Raw genomic sequence first — 22,193 nt, forward strand, 5'->3', positions numbered from 1 at the left:
GATCGGCGGGGGCAAGTGTGTGTCTCTGCTACGATACGGGGTCATCATTTTCTGATGTGCAATACTTACATTCCTCCCGACAAAAGCCGATCAGTTGATTTAATTGAAGAGCACATTAGCACCGTCCGTGAACTCTGCAACAAGGCCTCTCAAGGTGACACTGTCCTTGTGTGCGGCGATTACAATCAACCCCACCTTGCATGGCGCAAAGACGAGAGCGGTACTCTTCCTAACTTGTCATATTTAACTCCAGCGAATATAGCATTGGTCGATGGCATGGACTTCTTGACCATTAATCAAGTAAATCTACAACTGAATAACAACGGCTGCTCTCTAGATTTAGTTTTCGTGTCTGAGGCCAGCCGTACTGTGGTTACCACTTCAGAGGATCCCCTACTACCAGTAGATCTTCATCATCCTCCACTGGATATTCGCATTAATATTTGTAGCGAACTTTCGGGGTCGCTACCAACGACTGATGAACGCAGGAGAGAACTTAACTTCCGAAAACTAGACTTCAACAGACTTTCTGCTTACCTATCAGCTGCAAATTGGCACTGTATCCACAATTGCGTGGATGTTCATGGTATGGCCTCCCTGTTCGGCGATGTTATCCGTCAATGGCTAAACTCAAACGTTCCAGTGAAAAGAAAACCAATTTCACCTCCATGGAGTACTCCACTTCTTCGTAAAGCGAAAAGGGACCGCAATCGTTGGCTGCGTCGTTTGAGGACTAATAGATCAGTAGTGTTAAAGAACAATTTCAAGAGTGCGAGTGACAACTACAGAAAGTTAAATGCTGCACTTTAGTCGTACGTTCTAAGGGTGCAGTTTGGTTTGCGTCGGAATCCAAAATCCTTTTGGAGTTTTGTGAATACAAAGAGGAAAAATCAGTCAAACCCATCTAACATGGTTTACGATGGCAGACAATCTACGAGTGAAGCCGAAGCATGTGATTTTTTGCGATACATTTGGCTTCAGTCTTTCAAGCCGAACAATCGTCCGATGCAGACGCCGAACTTGCCGCGTCTAATGTCTCACTGGATTCTGTAGACATGGATACGTTTGAAATTTCACCCGCCATGATTGTTGCTGCCTCAAAAACGTTAAAAAGCTCGTACGTTCCTGGACCGGATGGAATCCCGGCTGTTATTTTCTGTCGCTGTGCTAGTACTTTTGCTGAGCCGTTAGCCACCATTTTTAACCGATCATTCGTTGGGGGAGAATTTCCTGCGAGCTGGAAGCTGTCATACATGTTTTCCGTGTATAAAAGTGGTGATCGTCGTGACGTCAGAAATTACCGTGGGATTACTAGCCTTTCCGCCGCCTCGAAGCTGTTCGAGATTATCGTCAGCGACCGAATTCTACAAGCAACGAAGTCTCATATCTCCTCTGACCAACATGGTTTCATTCCCGGCAGATCCGTAACTACAAACTTGTTAGACTTCGTTACCACTTGTTCGACGGCTATGGAAGGCAGAGCGCAAGTAGATGTCATCTATACGGATCTGTAAGCGGCTTTCGATAAAATTGACCACAAAGTATTACTGCGTAAATTGTTGCGAATGGGAGCCTCGAGCAGATTTCATCCTATCTGATTGATAGAACGCTTCATGTTAAACACGGTCTAAGCATCTCGTTACCGTTTGTTAATAAATCTGGAGTTCCGCAAGGGAGCAATTTAGGACCACTTTTGTTCGTCGTTTTCTGCAACGATGTTGCATTATCGCTTGGTCATAGATGCAAACTCATTTACGCCGATGATTTGAAAATCTACGTAGTGGTACGCTCTATCGAAGACTGCCTCCATATACAAATGTTGCTGAACGTATTCGTCAATTGGTGTCAGCTGAACAACCTTGTTATCAGTATCGCAAAATGCAACGTCATGACCTTTCATCGTTCTTCAGATTCGATTATGTTTGATGTTTGATTTGACCATATCGACGGTACTATTTTGAATCGTGGACCATGTAACGGACCTTGATATTCTACTGGATCCAAAGCTTACCTTTCATGCGCACTACAAGTCGATCATTTCCAAGGCAAACCGACAGCTTGGCTTCATCTGCAAAATTGCCAAGGACTTTACGGATCCGCATTGCTTAAAGGCATTATATTGTTCTCTTGTTAGACCGATCCTTGAAAACACTTCCATTATATGGACACCGAACGACGTAACGTGGAACTTAAGGATCGAGCGAGTCCAAAAAAGATTCATTCGGCTCGCTCTCAGGAATCTTCCGTGGCGTTATCCCTGGAGCCTTCCAGAGTATCCAGATAGATGTCAACTGCTTAGTCTCGAAACGCTCGCTCGGAGACGAAAAATCCAGCAAGCCGCTTTTGTTGTTAAACTGCTCGCTGGCGACATCGATTGCCCACATCTTTTATTCCTGCTTGATTTCCGGGCATCAGGAAGAACCTTGCGACAGCGATCATTACTGCAGCCAGGATTTTATCAAACACGCTATGGTTACACCCAAGTAACAATGTGAGTTCAAGGTCTTCAAGACTAATTTTGGTTTTGAATGCCATCATAAGAGTGCAATAAAACCCAAAATGTTACTTGGGCAACCAGCCTATCGCTGCAATGGTGCGCCTGTTTACTTCGGTGGAATCTGTGTTAGAGTTTGGAATGTCTGCATCCCAATTTGTTAACCGAGTGAAAAGATTAAATATTATATAATTACATCATACACTTCATTAAGACAACTTGTCAGATGGATTATAAATAAATATACAAACAATGTAGGTATGATTTTTACCTCAAGTTTAAACTGGGATCTCCAAATAAATGCCCAGTGTGGAAAAATTTATGGTACGCTTAAACGTTTGAATCTAGTCACACGTCATTTCTCAGTCGATACCAAAATCAAGCTTCTCAAGTTTGATACTTCCACATTTTTTATATGGGGATTTTGTGTTTTCGAATGCTTTTGCGGCATCTCTAGCTAAACTAAGAGTAGCTTTAAATTTCTCGGTAAGATTTGTCTACAACTTATCTAGGTATTCTAGTGTAGCACATTTACAAGCTTCATTATTAGGTTGCAAATTCACTGATTTCTACAAGTTTCGGGCATGTGTTCACACATGTTCGGGTACAGAAAAACCTGATTATCTATTTTCTAAACTGATACCACTCCGACAGACTAGAACGTCTAGCTTTAATACTCCATCTCATAGTTCATCATACTATAACGAACCATTGTCCGTCAGAGGTATAGTAGTTTGGAATCACTTACCGAATGCAGTCAAAAATAGTAGGGGATTGTCCCCTGTTGTGAAACGGCCCCGGTTGTGAAACACCCGTAGTTTTTAACGTTGTTATTATCCTAGTGCTGTCAAGTTACTACTAACGTCTAGTCTCGTAGTAATATAACTTTTGAGCAAACAACGGTCAAACTTCAGCATTTACAATGCTTTGTAGGAAACGTGTTCTCACAACTCAAAAAGTTTTTTCGCATGTTTTGCAATTGATTATTTTGTGTACCAAGTGGAATAAAAAAGGTCAGGTAAAGGCATATAAGCTTAGTTTTGAACCTCTATCTCATCAAACAGACAAATTTTAGGTGAAATAATTGACTCAAAAATTATTGTATAATTTTTTTGCAATATGGCCACCGCCCCGGTTATGAAACAGTCGAGTTCCCCGGTTGTGAAACATCTTGAAAATTAATTATTTTATACTTCATTGATCATAAATAACTTTAATTAGGGCATTATGAGTCTTTATGGCATTAGGATTCATTTAGGTTTAGGAAAAACTCAATTCCTTGTAACACATGTAACCGGCCAGAGAATTTCAAATGCGCCAATATGACTGCTTGCTTTTTAATACAGTTTGTGCTATTCAGATTTATACGATTAAACGAATAAATTGATCCATGATTTTGTATTTTTTAGTATTTTTCATGAATAAATGATTCTTATTTTCGATTTTCCTTCGATATCTCTATATTTTCTTTTCTTTTCTAACGATTTGCCGAGGTATTTCACAACCGGGGACACTTTTTTTTTAGCCCAAAATATGTTTTGAAATTTTGCTATAACATTTGTGTTTTAAACAAAAACTATATACTTCCTTTGGAAAAAAGATAGGTATACGTTTAAACTTTCCAATGCTTCAAAAAGATTTGAAATTGGATGATCCGATCAAAAGTTATGACCAAAAAACAAAACCTGTTTCATAACCGGAAACATTCCCCTACTTCAAAACAAGTATTTAAACGGAATCTACTATCAGAGCTCACCCGCACAAATTAGTTAAGCCTCAATCGAAAAAAGTATAGTTTATTAGTTTGTAAGATATGTTTTTCTTTGAATTGAATTATATTGCACCATATCAGTCTCCAATTGTAACAAATTAAAAGGCCATAGCCTAAGCCTTACGCTACGGAAAATAAACGAATAAATAAATAGATAGGTATTGATAAAATTCTGACACTTTTCGGCTTTTCGGTATGGACAAGTATGACAACTCCCCTACGCAACGCTGTTAATGAAGTGAACATCAAAGTAAGCGCGTTGCGTGCGGGTGGACATGAAAATTTATCGCTGTCAAATGGTTTATTATTATTTTGCGGAATAATTAATAATAAAAAACGGCGACGAAATGATGTTCAACAAGCTGAGGTCCTGAGTTCTTGTCGGTGTGACACTTTACTAACAGTGTCCGTAGTCCAGTCTGGTGAGTTCACCGTGAATGTGATCTTGTCGGCCGACGCGACGTGGGGTTGTCGTCCTTTTACAGCTATCGACGAAAGTACAGTAGTAGTTTCTGCAAAGGGTGATGTACGTGACTATAATAAAGATTAAGTTTGTGTCACCATCGTAAGTAGACCACACAGTTTGCACAAGTTTTTGCAAACTATTTTTTGTAGAGTCATCTGCCGATAGGACAAGGGCGGCTGGCGAGTTGTTGCCTGTTCTTCATTGTGGTTAAGCCGCTAAATGGTTGTAGAACAGAAATCGATAATCGCCGATGAACTCGTCGTTATCAGCGAAACAAGCGAAAGAATAGGTCAAATAGGTTCGCGTCGGAGGAATGTTTTGATCTGCTGGTCAATATTGAGATGATCCGTTAGTTAGTCACGAGCTAGGCACCGGAATGTGGGGCAAAAGTGCATTGCCATTTTTTTTCAATACTCGAAGTTATCAGCAAGACGCGGCACCGCGGTCAACGTCTTGCCGTGTTTTCTTTTTTTGTATTCGAAGGTTAGGTTGTGGATTGGACCTTATACTAGTGAATATTGTCTGTTGAATTATAATTATCTAATGAAATTGTTCGCTCTAAACTGGTTATAATGGGTTAATATTTAGGTCCTCCAGACCTACATCAACTGTACCAATATACGACAAAACAAATAAGCTCATATCCCACGTAAGAAAAATCGCCAAGATAGCCGGTTGTTTGTTCACAACAGGAATCCGCTTTATTTCCAGATGTCTTTTTCTGAGTCTCTAACAAACAGAATCTACTGTTCACAACGGTTTCGAAATCTTTTCCAATGATTATTATTTCTTTCAAGAAAAAAAAAACTCAACTCCAATTCTCACCCCATATAATTACACCTCTAACTGTTTTAAAATGCACCGCGACCTTGACCAATGTGAGGCACGTCCGGACGGACAGGCCGGTTCCGCAGTCTCGCACCGCTCTAGTACGCAGGACGGTACGGTCCGTCCGTCCGTCCGTGCGTCCGTCGTCCCCTGTAGTTAGTGCCGAATAATGTATTAACTCTTAATTGGCTCGCCGAAAACCGAAACAAAAAATAAAATAAAATAAACGGCAGTAAAACCACGCGAGGTGCGAAATCGCATCTCTAGCAGCAAACCAACGAACGACGCAACCGTTGGCTGGGATAATTTTGGAATCTAAACACGGAGCTGCATTAGCACTTGATCGAAACGTAAAATTCCTTTTTTCCATTTGCAACATAACACTCGCACACAGTGCGAGCGCCCTCTGTTGTTGGTGCCCGGCTCAGCTCGTTAGAAAGAAACCGACAGCGCAATCATTTTGCCGAAAAATTGTGATGCGAATTTTTTTCTGTCCCGACACACTGCACGACCAATCCGGAGGAGGTGTAGAAAAATGCCGTGACAACTAAATACACCGTTCCGTGTATGAACTACGAAGACAAATTCCGAGAATCAGCTGTTCCCGCAGTAGCACCTACACCTAGATATCGAGAGGAAAAAAACCCGTTGTTAGGAAATCGGCAGGAAAAAAACGCAAACACAACCATGCGTCTCCACCGTCGCAAACGACCGCATCCGGAAAATTGCTCACGGCGCAACTCGCACCCGAATCGTCGAACGTGTTGAGGCAAGCAGTTTGCCCGCCTCACTCACTACTAGTTCTGTTAACTAGCCAGAAGCGAAGCACATAAAAAACTTTATCGTCAGGTCATTAGCGCCTACCCAATCATTGACGGAAGATAGCGTCTCGTCGGTCGGCCCCATCATTCAAGTGAAGCCACTTAGAGGAGCGAGCGCACTCTTTGGCAAACGGCGCAGATGCGAGTGCGCGTTTCAATGGGATGCTTTGAGTGAGTAAAAGGGTATGTGGGTCGTGTGGGTGTGAGCCGGTACGTGTGCATTATTGCTCAGGTGTGACAGAAAAATACGAGATCCGTGCGCGTACAGTGTGCAATCCCGGTCGGTCGTCTTCCTCCGCATACTCACCGACCGGACCCCGACCCGGGATCGTGTGTGTTGAGGGTTGAGGCAGAGGAATTTCCTTATGGCACTGGGTGCCAACATCGTTTGCTCGCGCACCGGTAGAATGAGACCGTCCCGTCCGTCCGGTTGCGGGGGAGTGTGTGTTTTCGGTCGATGTTTCGTGTTGTTTTTATTATTGCGTCTGGTCGAATGATTTCTTAAACTTTGTTACTACACTTGGGATCGTTTTTATAGTAAATACGCAATGGGATCTCTATGATTAGATTCTTGTAAGACAACATTTTGGTACATTTGCCGGGATTACCTATTTGTTTCGTCTGTTTTATACAATTTGCGAGTTTAGCATTTCGGCATCTCCACTCATAAATAAACGGGAAGCGTTTTGGCTTTTACTGCGCCAAATTTGAGATATCAAATTTATCAAATTAGCAAACGTCTTGTTGGGTTATTAACGAGTCTTTTTTTAAAACTTTTGTATATTTGGTTAAATTAATTTTTCCATTACCATGTTGATGTTGTAATGTCGAACACATTATCAATGGACTAATATTATTGTTGGATAGTAGCGAGCATCTGCTTGCCAGATCGGATCTCGGATGGTCATTTTTCTTCCTGGAAGGCGGAGACCCATCTCGTTCTCCATCTAGCTTTCACTTTCTTCCTCCACCAGACGATTCAGTTCTACAAATTTATTTATTTATTTATTTATTTATTTACTAGCTGACCCGACAAACTTCGTATTACCATAAATTAAACTGTGTTGTACATAAATCGTGAATATCGGATGACCTTTTGCACAATCTTGAGTTTTGCAACTTTCTGGGGAGTTCATGGGTGTTTTAATATACAAATTTTCCTCTCAGTAAAGTAGAAAACAACTCGCCCCATTGCTTAACCTGATAAAATAAAGCGGATAGCATTTAAATATTCGCCATCATTACAAACCATTTCGCCGAATACCATTTTGCGGAACACCAATTCTCGGTTGACCATAACGCGGAATATAAAGTTTCGCAGAATACCATTTCGCGAAAAACCTTACGCCGGATGTACCATTTCACGAAAAATATTTTCGTAGAAAGTACCATTTCGCAGGGGTGACCCAACTGAAGGAAAGTAAATAAAAATAGGAAAATAAATAAACCTAGATAGAGGTGATCTCTACTGGGGCTGTCTCCCCGCAGTGGCCGGTGAATCCGACAGCAGGTCGCCGGCAACACTCGCGGCCTATGGCCGTCTCGCGTTGAATTATCTAATGTTACTATTGATAGTTATTGGTGGTCTTGTTATTGATTAATGTTTTATGAAAAATTCTAAAATTTCTCGAGTTCGTTTAGTTTTTGAGTTACGCAAAAATTTCTGTTTTATTTGTATGGTAGTCCTTATCCCCCTACCACAGGGGTGAGGGGTCTCAAACCATCATTAAAAAAAATCCTGCCTCCAAAGCCCCCACATGCCAAATTTGGTTCCATTTGCTTGATTACTTTTCGAGTAATGAGGAAATTTGTATTTCATTTGTGTGGGAGCCCCCCCTCCTAAAGTAGGGAGGGGTCTCAATTCACCATAGCTAAAATTCTTGTCTCCAAAGCCACCCACATGTAAAATTTTGTTCCATTTGCTTGATTAATTCTCGAGTTATGCAGAGGTTTGTGTTTCATTTGTATGGGAGCCCCCCCTCTTAGTGGAGGAGGGGTCTCTAGCCATCATAAGAACCTTCCCTGGCCCCAAAAACCCCTATATGCAAATTTTCACTCCGATCGGGTCAATAGTTTTCGATTCTATAAGGAACATAAAGCAGACAGAAATCCATTTTTTAGGCATAGATTTGTATGGGAGCCCCCCTCTTAGTGGGGGGAGGGGACTTTTGCCAGAACCTTTCGTAACCCCAAAAACCCCTACATGCAAATTTTCACGCCGATCGGTTCAGTAGTTTTGGATTCTAAAAGGAACATCCTGACAGACAGACAGACAGACAGACAGACAGACAGACAGACAGAGAGACAGACAGACAGACAGACAGACAGACAGACAGACAGACAGACAGACAGACATCCTTTTTTATAGATATAGATGTCGATGCCGTTTGCTACGCATTATGATTACTTGTTGATTGAAAGTAATGTTTAAGTCTATGCCGAGACATTGTGAAGTCAATGGTTTCGCAGTATTGATTGTACGAGGCCATCATACGATTTAATGAACCGAATTTTGCATGATTTGTGCGATAATGGCTTATGGCAAATAAATTTCGATTACGAAGTTCCCGAGTAGGTGTATAAAAGATCAGTTTTGATAAAAGTGTTGCTGAGTCAATATGCTGCGAAACGATGCCCAATGCATACGAATGTAGCGTGCTTCGTATGATGGAAGAGGAAATGTTGTCCAGCCTAATTTACGAAGGGCATATAAGAGAAATTGTTTTTGTACTGATTCTATTCTCTTTTTTATTGTAATTTGACTTTTTTTTTGTAATTTGAATTTTTTTATTGATTAAAAAGATTTTAGATTATAAATATTTTATAAAAGGATTTTTTAACATCTCATATACTACTGCATTTGTTATTCAATACCTTAATAATACTAAAATATGTTATTCTAGACTCTGAATACAGTCATGTTATTGCTTTGTTATTCAAATAACACAAGTAGTTATTCTTTTAGCCTTAAAGGAGTAACATTTTGATATTTTTTAAACAAGACCAAATTTTGATATGAGTTATTCGATTTCCAATAACACATTTTGATATTATTTTGCTATTCGCTCCTGCTCGGGTAATGAGACCCCAACCAAATTGTAACCGAATCGCTTCAGGAGTGAAATGGCACAGTGCAACTAAAGTTTGCATAGACCCGTGAACCTTTCTACATACGGCTGATACTTAGGCATCCCACTTCATGTAACTGTCAATGAGTATGCCCAAGTTTTTGACAACCATTGAATAGTCGATTATTTTGTCTCCAACCACTATATTATCAACCTCATCAAGAACCACAACAAAGAGATTGTTCTAAAAACAATTGCTTGAGTTTTGGCCACATTTAATCGAATGCCATTGGAGATGCTCCATTCAATAATTTTGCTGATGTCCATATTGATATTATTCACTACTTGACGCGTTTCATTAATTTTCCCGGAAAGATATAATTGAAAGTCATCAGCATACAGATGAAATTTACAATGCAGAAGTTGTTCACGCAGATCGTTAATAAACATAGTAAATAAAAGCGGTCCCAAAACTGACCCCTGCGGGACTCCGCTTGTTACGTTTAATAAGTTCGATTTCATGCCATTGAACTCAACATATTGTGATCTTTCCGAAAGATATGAATGGAGAAGATCAATAGCACATTTTTCAAGCGCGAATAGATGCTTAAATTTTTTACATAGCAGTGAGTGATGAATGGAATCGAAAGCTTTGCTGAAACCGTGACAAGTTTTCGATCCATGGCGCAACGGATATCATTTTCGATTTTGATGAGCGCTGTGGTTGTGCTGCAATGTTTGCGATATCCTGACTGGAGAGGACACAATAAACTATTTTGCACTAAATAGTCATTCAGTTGTTTCACAATTAGTCCCTCGAAGATTTTAGATAGAGCAGGAAGAATGCTGATTGGACGATAATCAGTTAGAGAAGAAGGATTATCAGTTTTTGCAATTGGAACAATACGAGCGATTTTCCAGTCGCGAGGATCAGATGACGTTGTTATAATACAATTAAATAAGTCAGTTATAAACGGCAGCGTAACACAAAGTGTCTTTTTTTAAACATGTAGAGGAATATTGTCGGTTCCAGAAGAATCACATATAGTTGAATTGAATTCATTAAGCACTTCATCTTCGGTCACATCTCTAAAAGAAAAATTATCATTGGTTACTTTTGTTGTAAAGTCGTGTAGATTGATTTGATTGAAATGAGAAACAAAGTATGAGTTAAGCGATGATGCACTCGTATCACTGCAACCAGTTTTACAAGGCACTTCTTTGAGACCTAGCCGTTTGATATTCCTCCAGAGTTTATTTGCAGGAAGTTGAGGACTGAGATTAGAAGCGAAAAAATCTTGCACTTCACAATTAGCAATATTTCTTAATCGCGTAAGATTGTTCCACTTGCTTGCACATTGCTTGTCCTTTTTCCAGCAATTGTACGCATCCGATCGATTTTATAACACTTTCAAATTCTGAGTGATCCTAGGGCAGCTTGGGGCGATGTTTATTTTCTTTTTCAAGGGAGCGTGATGATCAATGATGGACAAAAGCGTGCTATTCAAGATTGTTAGTTTGTCATCTGCATTGCTGCATTGTTGCATAGCAGACAGATCGGCATTGGCTAGGTCTTCAAGAAACAATCGGTAGTTTTTTCTGCCATATTCACGAGTCCAGTAGTATTCGCTATTCGGGATTTTAATACTCATTTTTTACCATGTAGTCAAAGCATATTTGGTCGTGGTCACTAATGCCCCCAAAAGAAGACTGATATAAATTTTTTATGTTGAAGGTACAGTTTCTAGTGCGGTTTTCGAGAGAGACGGATCAAATATTCACCTTGCGGCAAATCCTCGATTAATAACGGAAATTCAATTTGCAAACTGACCATTTGTTTATAGACTTCAAGGCGGCGTACGATTCAGTTAAATGAAATGAGCTGTGGCGTATTATGTTCGAACATGGTTTTCCAGCAAAACGTTGAGCTGTGGAAGGCTTCTGATAAGGCTTATCATAAATTCTACCGAAACAAAGTATATGGTGGCTGGTAGAGAGCGTGGTAGCCATTCCGGTGTTGGCACTGCGGTGGTGATAAATGGAAATACTTTTGAAGTGGTCGACGAATGTCTTACCCGTGCCGTGAAGTAAAAAGGCGGATAGCGGCTGCCAACATCCAGCTGCTGAGGTCCCGTAGCCTGAAACTCGCGCTCTATAAGACGCTAATGCTCCCGGTGGTACTCTATGGTCACGAAGTGTATACGTTGATAGAGAGTGACCGACGAGTTTTTGAGTGATAAGACCCTGCGGCTCGAAGAAGGAATGTGGAGCAGGCGCATGAATCATAAAATATACCAAGTATACAAAGCGGCGGATGCCGGGTGAGTGCCCAGCTGAAACAATATTCAGCAAAGAACCCGATAGAGACCGGCGACTTCGAGGCAGAACCCGTACTCGTTGGACGAGCGCTGTTGACGAGGATGCTAGAGCAGCGGGTGGTAGAAATGATTGGACACCCAAGAATGAGAAACGTGGAGACAGCTCCTGTATTCGGCACGGATTCCATAAACGGGTTGTCGCCGAAAAAGTCAAGTAAAGTATGTAAGCTACTCTGACGAATACTCTAGAAATGGCGGGAGTATGATGTGTCCATGCATTATATTTTCGTGGACTTTAGGGCGGCATACGGTACAGTTGATCGCGAACAGCTATGGCAGATAATGCATGAGAACGGTCTTCCGGATAAACTGACGCGACTGATCAAAACCAACCTGGAGCTGGAGTGATGTGCTATGTGCGTGTTTCGGGGGCAGTTTCGAGTCCTTTGAAAATGCGCGGCGGGCCGCACCAAAGGGATGGACTGTACTGTATGTTATTTAACATCGATATTGAAGACGTGTGATCCGGCGAGCGGGCAACGAAACTAGAGGAACGATGCTCGATGAAAGTAGCCATCTCCTAGCCTTCGCAAACGACCTCGACATCATTACTAAAAACCTTAGGTTGGTGGAGGCAATCTACGCCAGGCTAAAAACGGCTCCCGAGGCTCCAGAGAAAAAAAAACAGCCACCCCTGCGGACAGTGACCATTGACGGCGAAGAACCGGAAGTGGTTGATGGGTTCGTTTGGGATCTCTGGTCACCACCGACATTAATACGAGTAAGAAGTTTCAACGATGCATTCAAGCTGGAAGTCGAGCCTACTTTTCCGCCGCACAAAGCTGACGATGTACAAAACGCTAATTAGGCCGGTAGTTCTCTACGGACGTGAGACTGTAAATTTACTTAGGGAAGACATACGTGCATTTTCCGTATTTGAACGAAAGGTATTTCGAAGGCATTACTAGGAAAAATTCCCACCGAAAGTTGGTAGACTGCGGTGGAGGACACGCATATATGATTTTCAGTGCATTTGTTATAATATTTGGTAATTGTTCCAAAACTAATCTAACCAGAATATAAGAAAATTCGGGTATTTTCTGTGATGATTATTGCTTCGCAATTCCGGTGCTTGAATTCTATTGTGTAGTAAAATATTATTTCCATCCTAATGTTTGGGTTTCATTAAGCTATGCTTGTAAATTGTCCGTGTGACTGATAGGAAAAAAATTGCAGCAAAAATTGCCAGTTTGTAGTGTGGTTTTGTGCAATAACTTATTGCCACGAGTATCAAATTCACCAATTAATTGTCCTTCTGTGTTTGTCTTTCTATTTCTGAAACTAAAATTGCCTGTCGCCGGAAAACGTTTTAATATGACTTAAGGTTGAATGCCATTCCGAGGCTTGAGGTTTTTGCGGTTTGGAAAAAATTGTTGGCATAAGTCCGATGCTGCTTTCCGGCGGTGGTTATTTTGAAGACGATTAAGTGAATACAGAGATAATAATTAAACCCGTTGTATTTGATTCGAACAGTTCGGGATAATTGAACAGAAGGTATGTGAGTGTAATAAATTTTTTGGTACCATCCGAGCCGGCTCTTTAGCCAATGTGAAACTATTTAAATAAAAACAATTCATTTGCCGCTATTGAACTTTTTTACTTCCCGAGATCCTAGAATACAACTAAGTAATGTTTGAGAATTTCTCCAATTAAATGACACCCTTAATATTATCCTAACTATTACACAACAGCGGTGAATCCGCACCGCGGAATGCAATTTCGAACGCACTGACCCGGGACGGAATCACTCAAACTGCTTAACTATTTACACACGCCTGTCAAGTACCGACCTGAGCTGAGCTGAGAGAGTACCGACCGACAGCTAGTAGCCGCTGTCAAACCGTTTCTGTTTGTAAGCATCAAGTTATTTATGGTAATGGTCGTAGCTGTGCTGCAGTTTACCGGTTGCTAGGGTGAAGCGCCTACTATGTATCGTAATACCTGCGAAAGGTAAGGGTAATTCTACCCGAAGGAGGTTAAATCTAAAATGATCTAATTATGGCTCACTTGTTTTTTGAAATGGACAATGAGTCGGTAATTCTAGGTAAGATGGGGAAACTAGGTCGTAGAAAGGAACTTTTCTCCTTTTCCACTTGATGTACCGGGTCGGTCTGTACGTTGTCGGAGAGGGTGTGTGTGGTATTATGAGTGGGTGGTTTGGTTGACGTCGCGACGCGGTTTTGATTGTTACTGCCGCGAGTTGTCTTATTCTCGTCCCGAGCCTATTGTTTGCACCTTAATAGCTTCGTTTGCGAGCGATTGTTTCGGTCGACCGGCAGGTTCAGAAGAAAGGAATGGAAAACTGGATCAAGTTTAGTGGTTCGCTTCCGCTCGGTTGGGATAAAAAAACTTAAATGGTTGTTTTGCGAGTGCGAGTACGGGGAGATGATGTGTGCGGAATCACACACGTCCTTGAAATGAAACATTGCCTCCGGTGGTGGGCGGTCGGTGGAGAAGTGCACACCAGATTTGCCATTCCGTCAACGGTGATGAGGCAGAGCACCCACCGGTCAAGGTTGTGGGTAACTTTACTTTTTCGTTTTGCGGTTTTTGCTCGGCCAGTGTCACTCAAAGTCGGAAATATTTACTAGAGAAATTTAGAGCAGATGTCCGACCGACGTTTTATAATTTTCTTTTCTTTTATTTCCCAGAGTGCCACCTGCGGGATGAACCGAATCTAGTCATTTGAACAACGATTCTAGTTAGAACTGAAGCAGTTGGAAACTAAACCAAATAAAAACCAGTGTGATATTGAAATGAAACTGAATGACATTATAGAATAATAGGCGCGTAAACGTTACACACAGTTTGACAAAGTCATCCCACTCTAGAAGTAACAGAAATCCCCGTTGTTTCGAATTTCCACACCCAAATGCTGCTCTGCGTGGATTTTTGGATGCCATATGCCTACAACGGTCGACATCGCGAACAGCAGCAACAGCAAAAATTGGTCTTCTTTGACGGCTAGACAGTCGCCAGCATCCACGGAATCACCTACGGCTCAGCACACGCAATTAACTAGCCGCATCCTTTCGCTCCTCCTTGGATAGTAACAGCAGCGGCGCACATCGCCGACTGCCGGTGGCAGTTGAGCACTAGGAGGAAACCCGGTCGAACGGGCGAATCCTGAGACTCAACCCTCCACCAAGTGAAAGTTTCTCTTTTTCTGTACTGACCGGCTAGCTGTATCTTTCGCCAAAACGGATAAAGTAAACGGCACCAAGATTACGGACAACACGATGGAGGACCTGCTCCAGGCAGGCCACGTGGTCAAGGAGCGCTGGAAGGTACGTAACTCCCAACTAAGCTGTGCTTACTTAAACTAATAAGTTTGTCTTCCGATTTTAGGTTCTGAAAAAGATCGGTGGTGGAGGTTTCGGCGAGATCTACGAGGGTCAGGACTTGATCACGCGGGAGCAGGTCGCCCTGAAGGTAGAATCCGCTCGACAGCCCAAGCAGGTCCTCAAGATGGAGGTGGCCGTCCTGAAGAAGCTGCAGGGTAAGCCGTTTAACCACCGGACCGGTTTCAATCCTTTTAATAAGTTTAATTACCTGTTTTTTTTCGTTCAGGCAAGGAGCACATCTGCCGCTTCATCGGTTGTGGCCGTAACGATCGCTTCAACTACGTGGTCATGCAGCTGCAGGGCAAAAATCTGGCCGAACTGCGACGATCTCAGGCTCGCGGAGCGTTCTCGCTCAGCACCACACTGCGGATCGGCCTCCAGATACTCCGTTCGATCGAGTCGATCCACTCGGTCGGGTTTCTTCATCGTGATATTAAACCAGTGCGTTCGCTGTCAGCTGTTTTGTTTCGCAAAAATTTTCACGTCTGTTTTTTTTCTTGTTTTTCTTCTAGAGCAACTTTGCTATTGGAAGGTTACCGTGCAATAATCGTAAAATTTACATGTTGGACTTTGGATTAGCCAGACAGTACACGACCGGGACCGGCGAGGTGCGGTGTCCCCGGGCGGCCGCCGGTTTTCGTGGTACCGTGAGGTAGGTTCCTTTGATACGAATAAGTGAACTAGGGTGCCCGGATAAAAACCAAAAGAGTCGGGGCACCCGACCTTTCGGAAGTGTATTTTAGCGTGAAAAAGGGAGTAATCGGAAGAATGGCGAATCCATTCTTACTTGTCACAAAAATATCGGCCGATTCGGTTGAAAATTCTGGATTTTTGGGTACAATTGGATATAAATTAAAAGTTGACATTAAACTTGAAATCAGACATTACATAGGACTAATTTGGGCTTGAAGCTGTACTTTATATTGTACTGGAAATTGAACTCTAATTTAGAGTAATTGGAATTGATTTAGATTTGGAATTGAAATTGAAATTAAAATTAAAATTTGATTAAAAATTGGATACGAAACTAAGTTCGAAATTGAGCTTAAAATTGGATTGGGTTTGGGTTTGAGATAAGACTTAAAATGGAAATTCAAATTGTGCGTAAAGCTGGAATTGAAATCAGAGATTTAGTTTGACTTAAGTGAACATAAAATTGGAATGAAATCTGACTTGAATTTGGACCAATTTTAACTTAGAATTTTATTAGACATGGACACAAAATTAGACTCGAAGTTTTACTTGAAATTAGAATTGACATTTTGCGTCACGCGGTTTAGCTCTTTTCTGTTCCGTTTTATTTTTTTTCAGTCTGGTTTTTACTACACTTTTTGTTCAGGTTTTTCTCTTCTGTACCGTTTTTCTTTTGTTGCTTTCACTTTCCATCCGTTTTTCCTCTTTTTCTCTTGTTTTTCGTCTTCGTCTGTTTTGTTTATCCGCATTCTGATACCCGTGTTTTCGTCTTTTCTGTTCTGGCTTCCTGTTTTCTTGTGTTTTACTCTCTTTGTATGCTGTCCGGTTCTGCTGTTTCATCCCCAGTTTTTTTTTGTCTTTTTCTATTTCATTTTCCTTGTTTTAATCCATTTTTCCTTTTTTCTTCCGTTTTCTTATCCCATTTTTCACGATTTATATTCAGTTTTACCTTTTTCTGCCGTTTTCATCGTTTCCTCCTTCGATTTTTTCCTATCTCGCTATTCTTATTCTATTTTTTCTCTTGTTCCGTTTTCTCTTGTCTTGTCTCGTTTTTCTGTTTTTTCTGCTCGCAAGAAGATCCACTACCTCTGTTTCATTTTTTGTCTCGTTTTTCACGCTATTCCATAGTTCTGTGCTTCCTCTGTTCCGTTTTCCGTCTTACTTCTGTTACTTCTGTCCCTCTTCGCAGCCTCGTTTTATGTTTATGTTCCTGTATCGTTTCTAGTTTCGTTTCGACTTTTTCTTCAGTCTCGGTTTTTATCTTTTTTCGTTTTTCAACTCCTTTTCTATCCCGTTTTTCGTTTTCGTTCTTCTACTTATTGTGTTCTTCTACTTATTGTGTGCTGCTTTTCCTCGTTTTCTTCTTATTGTATTTCACTTTTCCTCGCTTTTTGTCACGTTCAATTTTTCTTTTCCGTTTTATTAGTTTGGTCTTCCGTTTTCATTTTTTTCTGTCTCGGTTTTCTCATTTCTGTATGTTCTCCTTTCCTTTTCCTCCTTTTCTAACCCGGTTTTTCTTCTTTTTTGTTCCGGAAAAGGAGTAAATTTTCTGCTTAATTTATCCTCATATTCTTCCTCGTTATTCCTGCTTTTCTTCTGTTCATCATTTTTTGTGTTCAGTCTTCTCGTCGTTTTTGTCTCATTCTTCCTCTTTTTCTCTCCCCTTTTCTGCTTTTTCTTTTTTTTTGTTCTTTTTATGTTCCGTTTAGCCTCCCATTTTGTGACCATTTTTCTTTTGCTTGTCTTTTTTTCATGCCAGTTTGTACACTTTTTCTTTCTTGCGTTTTTACTCTTTTCTGTCTCATTTTTCCTCCTCTTTGTTTCGTTATTCTTCTTTTCTTATGCACGGTTTTATTGGTTTTTACTCACACTTTTCTTATTTTTTGTTCCGTTGACGTCGTTTATCCATCTTTTCTTTTTTTCAGTCCCATTCTCTTCTTTTTCTGTTCCGTTTTTCCCTGAAAGTTCAGTTATTCTTCTTGTTTTTCTCTTTTCTAATGCGTTTTCCGTCTTTTTTTATAATGGATGATCAGCCACGTTTTTCCTTTTTACTAATCTCATTTTCGTTATCTATCCCGATCCCAACTCCTGTTGTTGTCGTCTGTTCCTTTCTTTCTTTCATTACGACATGCTTCTCCATCGTTTCCGTCCTATTTCTCGTTTTCTTTTGCTTCTTTCCTAGGCCACCCTTCTTTTTTGTTACGTGTTGTTCCGTGATCGCACTTTCCATCCGTTTTTCACCTTTTTCTCTTGTTTTTCGACTTCGTTTGTTCCTTTTTGATACCCGATGTTTTCGTTTTTGCTGTCGCGTTTATTCTGTTTGGTTCCCTTTTTTCCCTTTCCTCTGGTTTTCATTTTTGATCTCTCGTTTTCGTCTTTTTGCCTTTCATTTACCCTATTTTTAGACCGTTTTTTTCTTTCCGTCTCTTGTCCCATTTTTCTTCTTTTATATTCCGTTTAACCTCTTTCTCCCATTTTTCTCGTTTCCTGTATCGGGATTTTTCTATCTCTTCTTTTGATTGCTGCTATTTCTGTTCCGTATTCCTTTTTTGGCTCGTTTTCTTTTTTTATCACTCCTGTTTTCCTTTTTTCAGCTCCTTCCTGGGTCCGTTTTTCGCGCTTTTCTTGAGTCCTAATTTTATTCTGTTCCATTTTTGGTCTTTTTTCCTGTCTCGAAAGAAAAGCAGAAAACGAGGAAGAATATGAAGATAAACTGAACAGAAAATTTACTCCTTTTCCGGAACAAAAAAAGAGAAAACCGGGATAGAAAAGGAGGGAAAGGAAAGGACAACCCTTTTTTCCCGCTTGCAGGCAGGTTTTTCCTCTTGTCCTGTCTCGTTTCGACTTTTTTTTGTTTTTTCCTCTTTTATTATGTTCTGTTTTTCCATATCTGTCACGTGTTGTTTCCTTTTTTGTTCCATTACTTTGATCTTACTCTTTTCTATCTCGTTTTCCTCTTTTTCTGCTCCCGTATTTTCTACTTTACTTTTCCTCCTCCTTTCTCCTACTTCTTTTCTTCTATCCTACTTTCTTTATTCCGTTTTTCCTAATTTTCTTTATGCTTTTCGTTTCTTTCTCCTATTTTTCCAGCTTTCTGTCTTCTACTCGTTTTCCCTCTTTTTCTCTACCGTTTTTTCTTTCCATTTATTTATTCTCTTTTTATATCTCGCTCGTTTTTCCTCCCATTCCGTCACGTTATATTTTACTTTCTTTTTGTTCTCTTTATTTCTCTCTTCCGGTGCCATTTTTCCACTTTTTGCTCCATTTTCCTTCTTTTCTGTATCGTTTTCTTGGTTTTTGCTTGTTTCATAGTCCTGTTTCTCTTCGTTTTCTGTCCTGTTTTTTCTTGTTTTCTTCTTCTTTTTTCATTCATTTATTTGACATAGTCTTACTCATTTACCGTCTTCTCTCTCGTCTTTTTCTTACTCTCTTCCTTCTCGTGTTTTGCCTTGTTCCGTTTTTTCCTCTTTAGGCGCCCCATTTCTTCTTCTTTTTTGTTTCCTTGCTCGGTGGAGTTCCTGTTTGATCCTCCTTTTTTCGTCGTCTAGTTTTTCTTTGATCCATTTTGTCCCATATTTCTCCTTTTATATTCCGTTTGACATCTTTTTTCCATGTTTCTCTTAGTTTATTTCTTTTTCTTTTTAGGTTTCTCGCTTTTTCTGTCCCGTTTTTTTTTCAATTTTTCTTTGTCTTGTTTTCTCACCATATTTCTCTCGTTTTTTTGTCCATTTTTTTTTATTCTTTTTTTGTCTTATTTTCTTATTTTTCTCCTTTTCTGTCACGATCTGTTTCTTATTTGAGCCCGTTTGTCTTAATATTTTTTTCTTTCTCTGTTCTCATCTATTTTTTGTCTCCCATATTTTCTCCTTTTCTTTTCCTCCTTCTCTATTCCTTTTTCTTTTGCTCCGTTTTTTTCTCTTTTTCAGTTTCCTCATACTTTTCTTCCGTTTTTCTTGTTTTTATCTTGTTCGTCTGTTCCGTTTATCATACTTTTAATATCACGTGTTCGGTTTTTCACTCACTTTTTTGCTTTGCTCTTCGGTTTTGCTTTTTTATCTCCCATTTTCTCTCTAATTTATTGTCCATTTTTCCTGTGTTTCTTTTCTTCTTTACGTTCCATCTTTCTCCTTTAATATCTCGTATGACCTCTTTTTTACTTTTTACTCATTTCCTCAATCGGGTTTTTGTGTTTTCCTATTCTGTTTTCTCTCTTTTTATTTTGTTTTTCTCTGCCCGCTGTATTCTCTTTCTCTTGTTTTCCCGGCCTGATTTTTCCTTTATTTTCTGTTCGGTTTTCTCGCATTTTCAGGTCCGTTTTTTTCTTTTTATCTATCCCGTTTTTTGTATTCTGTCTCGTTAATTTTTTTTCTATTTTCGTTTTCGTTTGTTTCGATCTTTCTATTTTCATGTCCTGCTTTTGTCCTTTTCTGTCACGCTCTGTTTTTCGTTTTCGTTTCCTCTGTCCATTTTGCTTCTTCTCTGTTCTCGTTTCTCAATTTTCCTTTTTCTGCTTTTCTCCGCCTCCTCTATCCCATTCCATTTTTTCTTGGTGTACAGTTAGCTTCATATTTTTTCGTTCGTTCATTGTTCACTTTTCCGTTCCGTTCCGTTCACCCTCTTTTTCTGTTTGGTCTTCTTTATTTTCGCTTTTTTTCCATTTTGTCTCGTTTTTTCGTTCGTCTGTCTTTTGGACTTTAAAATATAAATTGACGTTGAATATTGTATTAGACTTGAATTTGGACGTAAACACGAAGGTAGACACGAGGTTTTTGTTAAAAATTTTCATTCGTTTTGTGTCCCATTTTTTCCTATTTTCAGTACTGCATGGCCTGCGTTTTATTTATGAGTTTCCTACCCGTTTTCCGGTTATTCTCTATCTTCTCGCTTTTTGTCTTCGTTTTTCCTCATTTAGATGTCTCGTTTTTTCTTCTTTCTGTCACATTTATTCGGCTTTTGGTTCTCTTTTTTCCCTTGCTCTCAGGGATTCCTTTTTTATCTCTCTTTTTGCGCCTTTTTCTTCCAGTTCATATTTGATTCGTTCTTCCTGTTTTCTTTGCTTTTTTTCTGTCCCATTTTCCCGTATTATGCCATCCCCATTACATTTGTCCCACTTTCTCTTTTTATGTTTTGTTTTACGTCTGTCGGTTTCTTTTGTTTTCAGTTTCGTTTTTCCTTTCTTTCCTTTCCGGTTTAACCCTTTTTCTTTTTAGGTTTTTCACATTTTCTGTCATATTTTTTTCTCCTTTTTCTGTACCAGCTTCCCTCGATTGGTTTCGTTTTCCTACCTTTTCTCTCTCGTTTTGTTTTCTATTTTCAGCCCCTTCTCTTCTGTTCCTGTCCCGTTTTACGTCCTTTCAGTTCTGATTTTCCTCTTTTCTGTTTTTTTCGTCTGTTTTCTTCTATTATCAAACCCGATTTTCTTTTTTAGCAATCCAATTTTTTTTGTTTTCTGTCCCGATAAATCCTTTTTATTTTTACATTGTTCTCATTTGTTCCGTTCTTCCTTTCATTATGTGTTTCTTTTCGCCCCTTTCTGTCACGTTATGTTTATCCCGTTTGTCCGAAAATTAACTTTTTTTCACCATTTTCATCTTTTTTCGTTTTTCTGTTCTCGTTTGTATATTTTTTCTCTCATATTTTCTCCTTTTCTTTCCCTTCATTTTCATCCAGTTTTTTCTCTTTTTCTGTCCTATTCTGTTCCGTCATTTTCATCATTTTTCCTTCTTGTCCCTTTCCTTTTCATTCTTTTTCTGGCCAGCCTCGTCTTTTGCTGACTCTTTTCTCTTTTCTTCAGTTTTCTTTTATTCACTTTTTTTTCTCTTTTGACGTCCCATTTTTCCTTCCATTGTGTCACAGTTTTTTTTTATCGGTTTTTTGTTTTTCATGCCAAATTTTCTTCTCTTTCTTTCTCGTCTTGAAATTAAACTTGAAATCGGTGTTAAGATTGGACCTGAAATTAGAATTGAAGCTTAAATTACGCTTGATATTAAAAACAGCGGACTTCTGGATTCCAGAAATAATTTGGTTTTACATTCAATTTTACATAGAAGGTGGGGCACGTACCTTAGCCTGGGCACGCCAGTGCGAGTAATCCAACGAGATTTATTGAGTTGTTAATGCTTTTCTTTCCTCAGATATGCCTCACTGAATGCGCACAAAAATCGGGAAATGGGTCGGCAGGACGATCTGTGGTCTTTGTTTTATATGCTTGTTGAGTTTGTTACTGGCCAGCTTCCGTGGCGTAAAATTAAGGATAAGGAGCAAGTGAGTGTGATCCTTGAAAACCCAGAATGAATAAGTATTAATTTTTATTTTTTCATTCCCTCGCTC

At 39.9% G+C, this 22,193-nt stretch overlaps 1 protein-coding gene across 2 annotated transcripts in view; it reads left to right on the forward strand.

The window, feature by feature from the left end:
* The window catches only part of LOC128737932 (tau-tubulin kinase homolog Asator), a 42,921-nt gene that overhangs the window by 19,142 nt on the left and 1,586 nt on the right, over positions 1-22,193 (forward strand). For both annotated transcript variants that reach the window (XM_053832712.1, XM_053832720.1), the window contains exons 2-6: positions 14,478-15,113; positions 15,175-15,325; positions 15,397-15,611; positions 15,683-15,822; positions 21,998-22,127. In XM_053832712.1, coding sequence (XP_053688687.1) covers positions 15,066-15,113; positions 15,175-15,325; positions 15,397-15,611; positions 15,683-15,822; positions 21,998-22,127 — 684 coding nt within the window. In that variant the 5' untranslated portion in view covers positions 14,478-15,065. The remainder of the gene's footprint in view (positions 1-14,477; positions 15,114-15,174; positions 15,326-15,396; positions 15,612-15,682; positions 15,823-21,997; positions 22,128-22,193) is intronic.

The sequence above is a fragment of the Sabethes cyaneus genome, chromosome 1 (genome assembly GCF_943734655.1).
Source record: "Sabethes cyaneus chromosome 1, idSabCyanKW18_F2, whole genome shotgun sequence".
NCBI lineage: Eukaryota > Metazoa > Arthropoda > Insecta > Diptera > Culicidae > Sabethes > Sabethes cyaneus.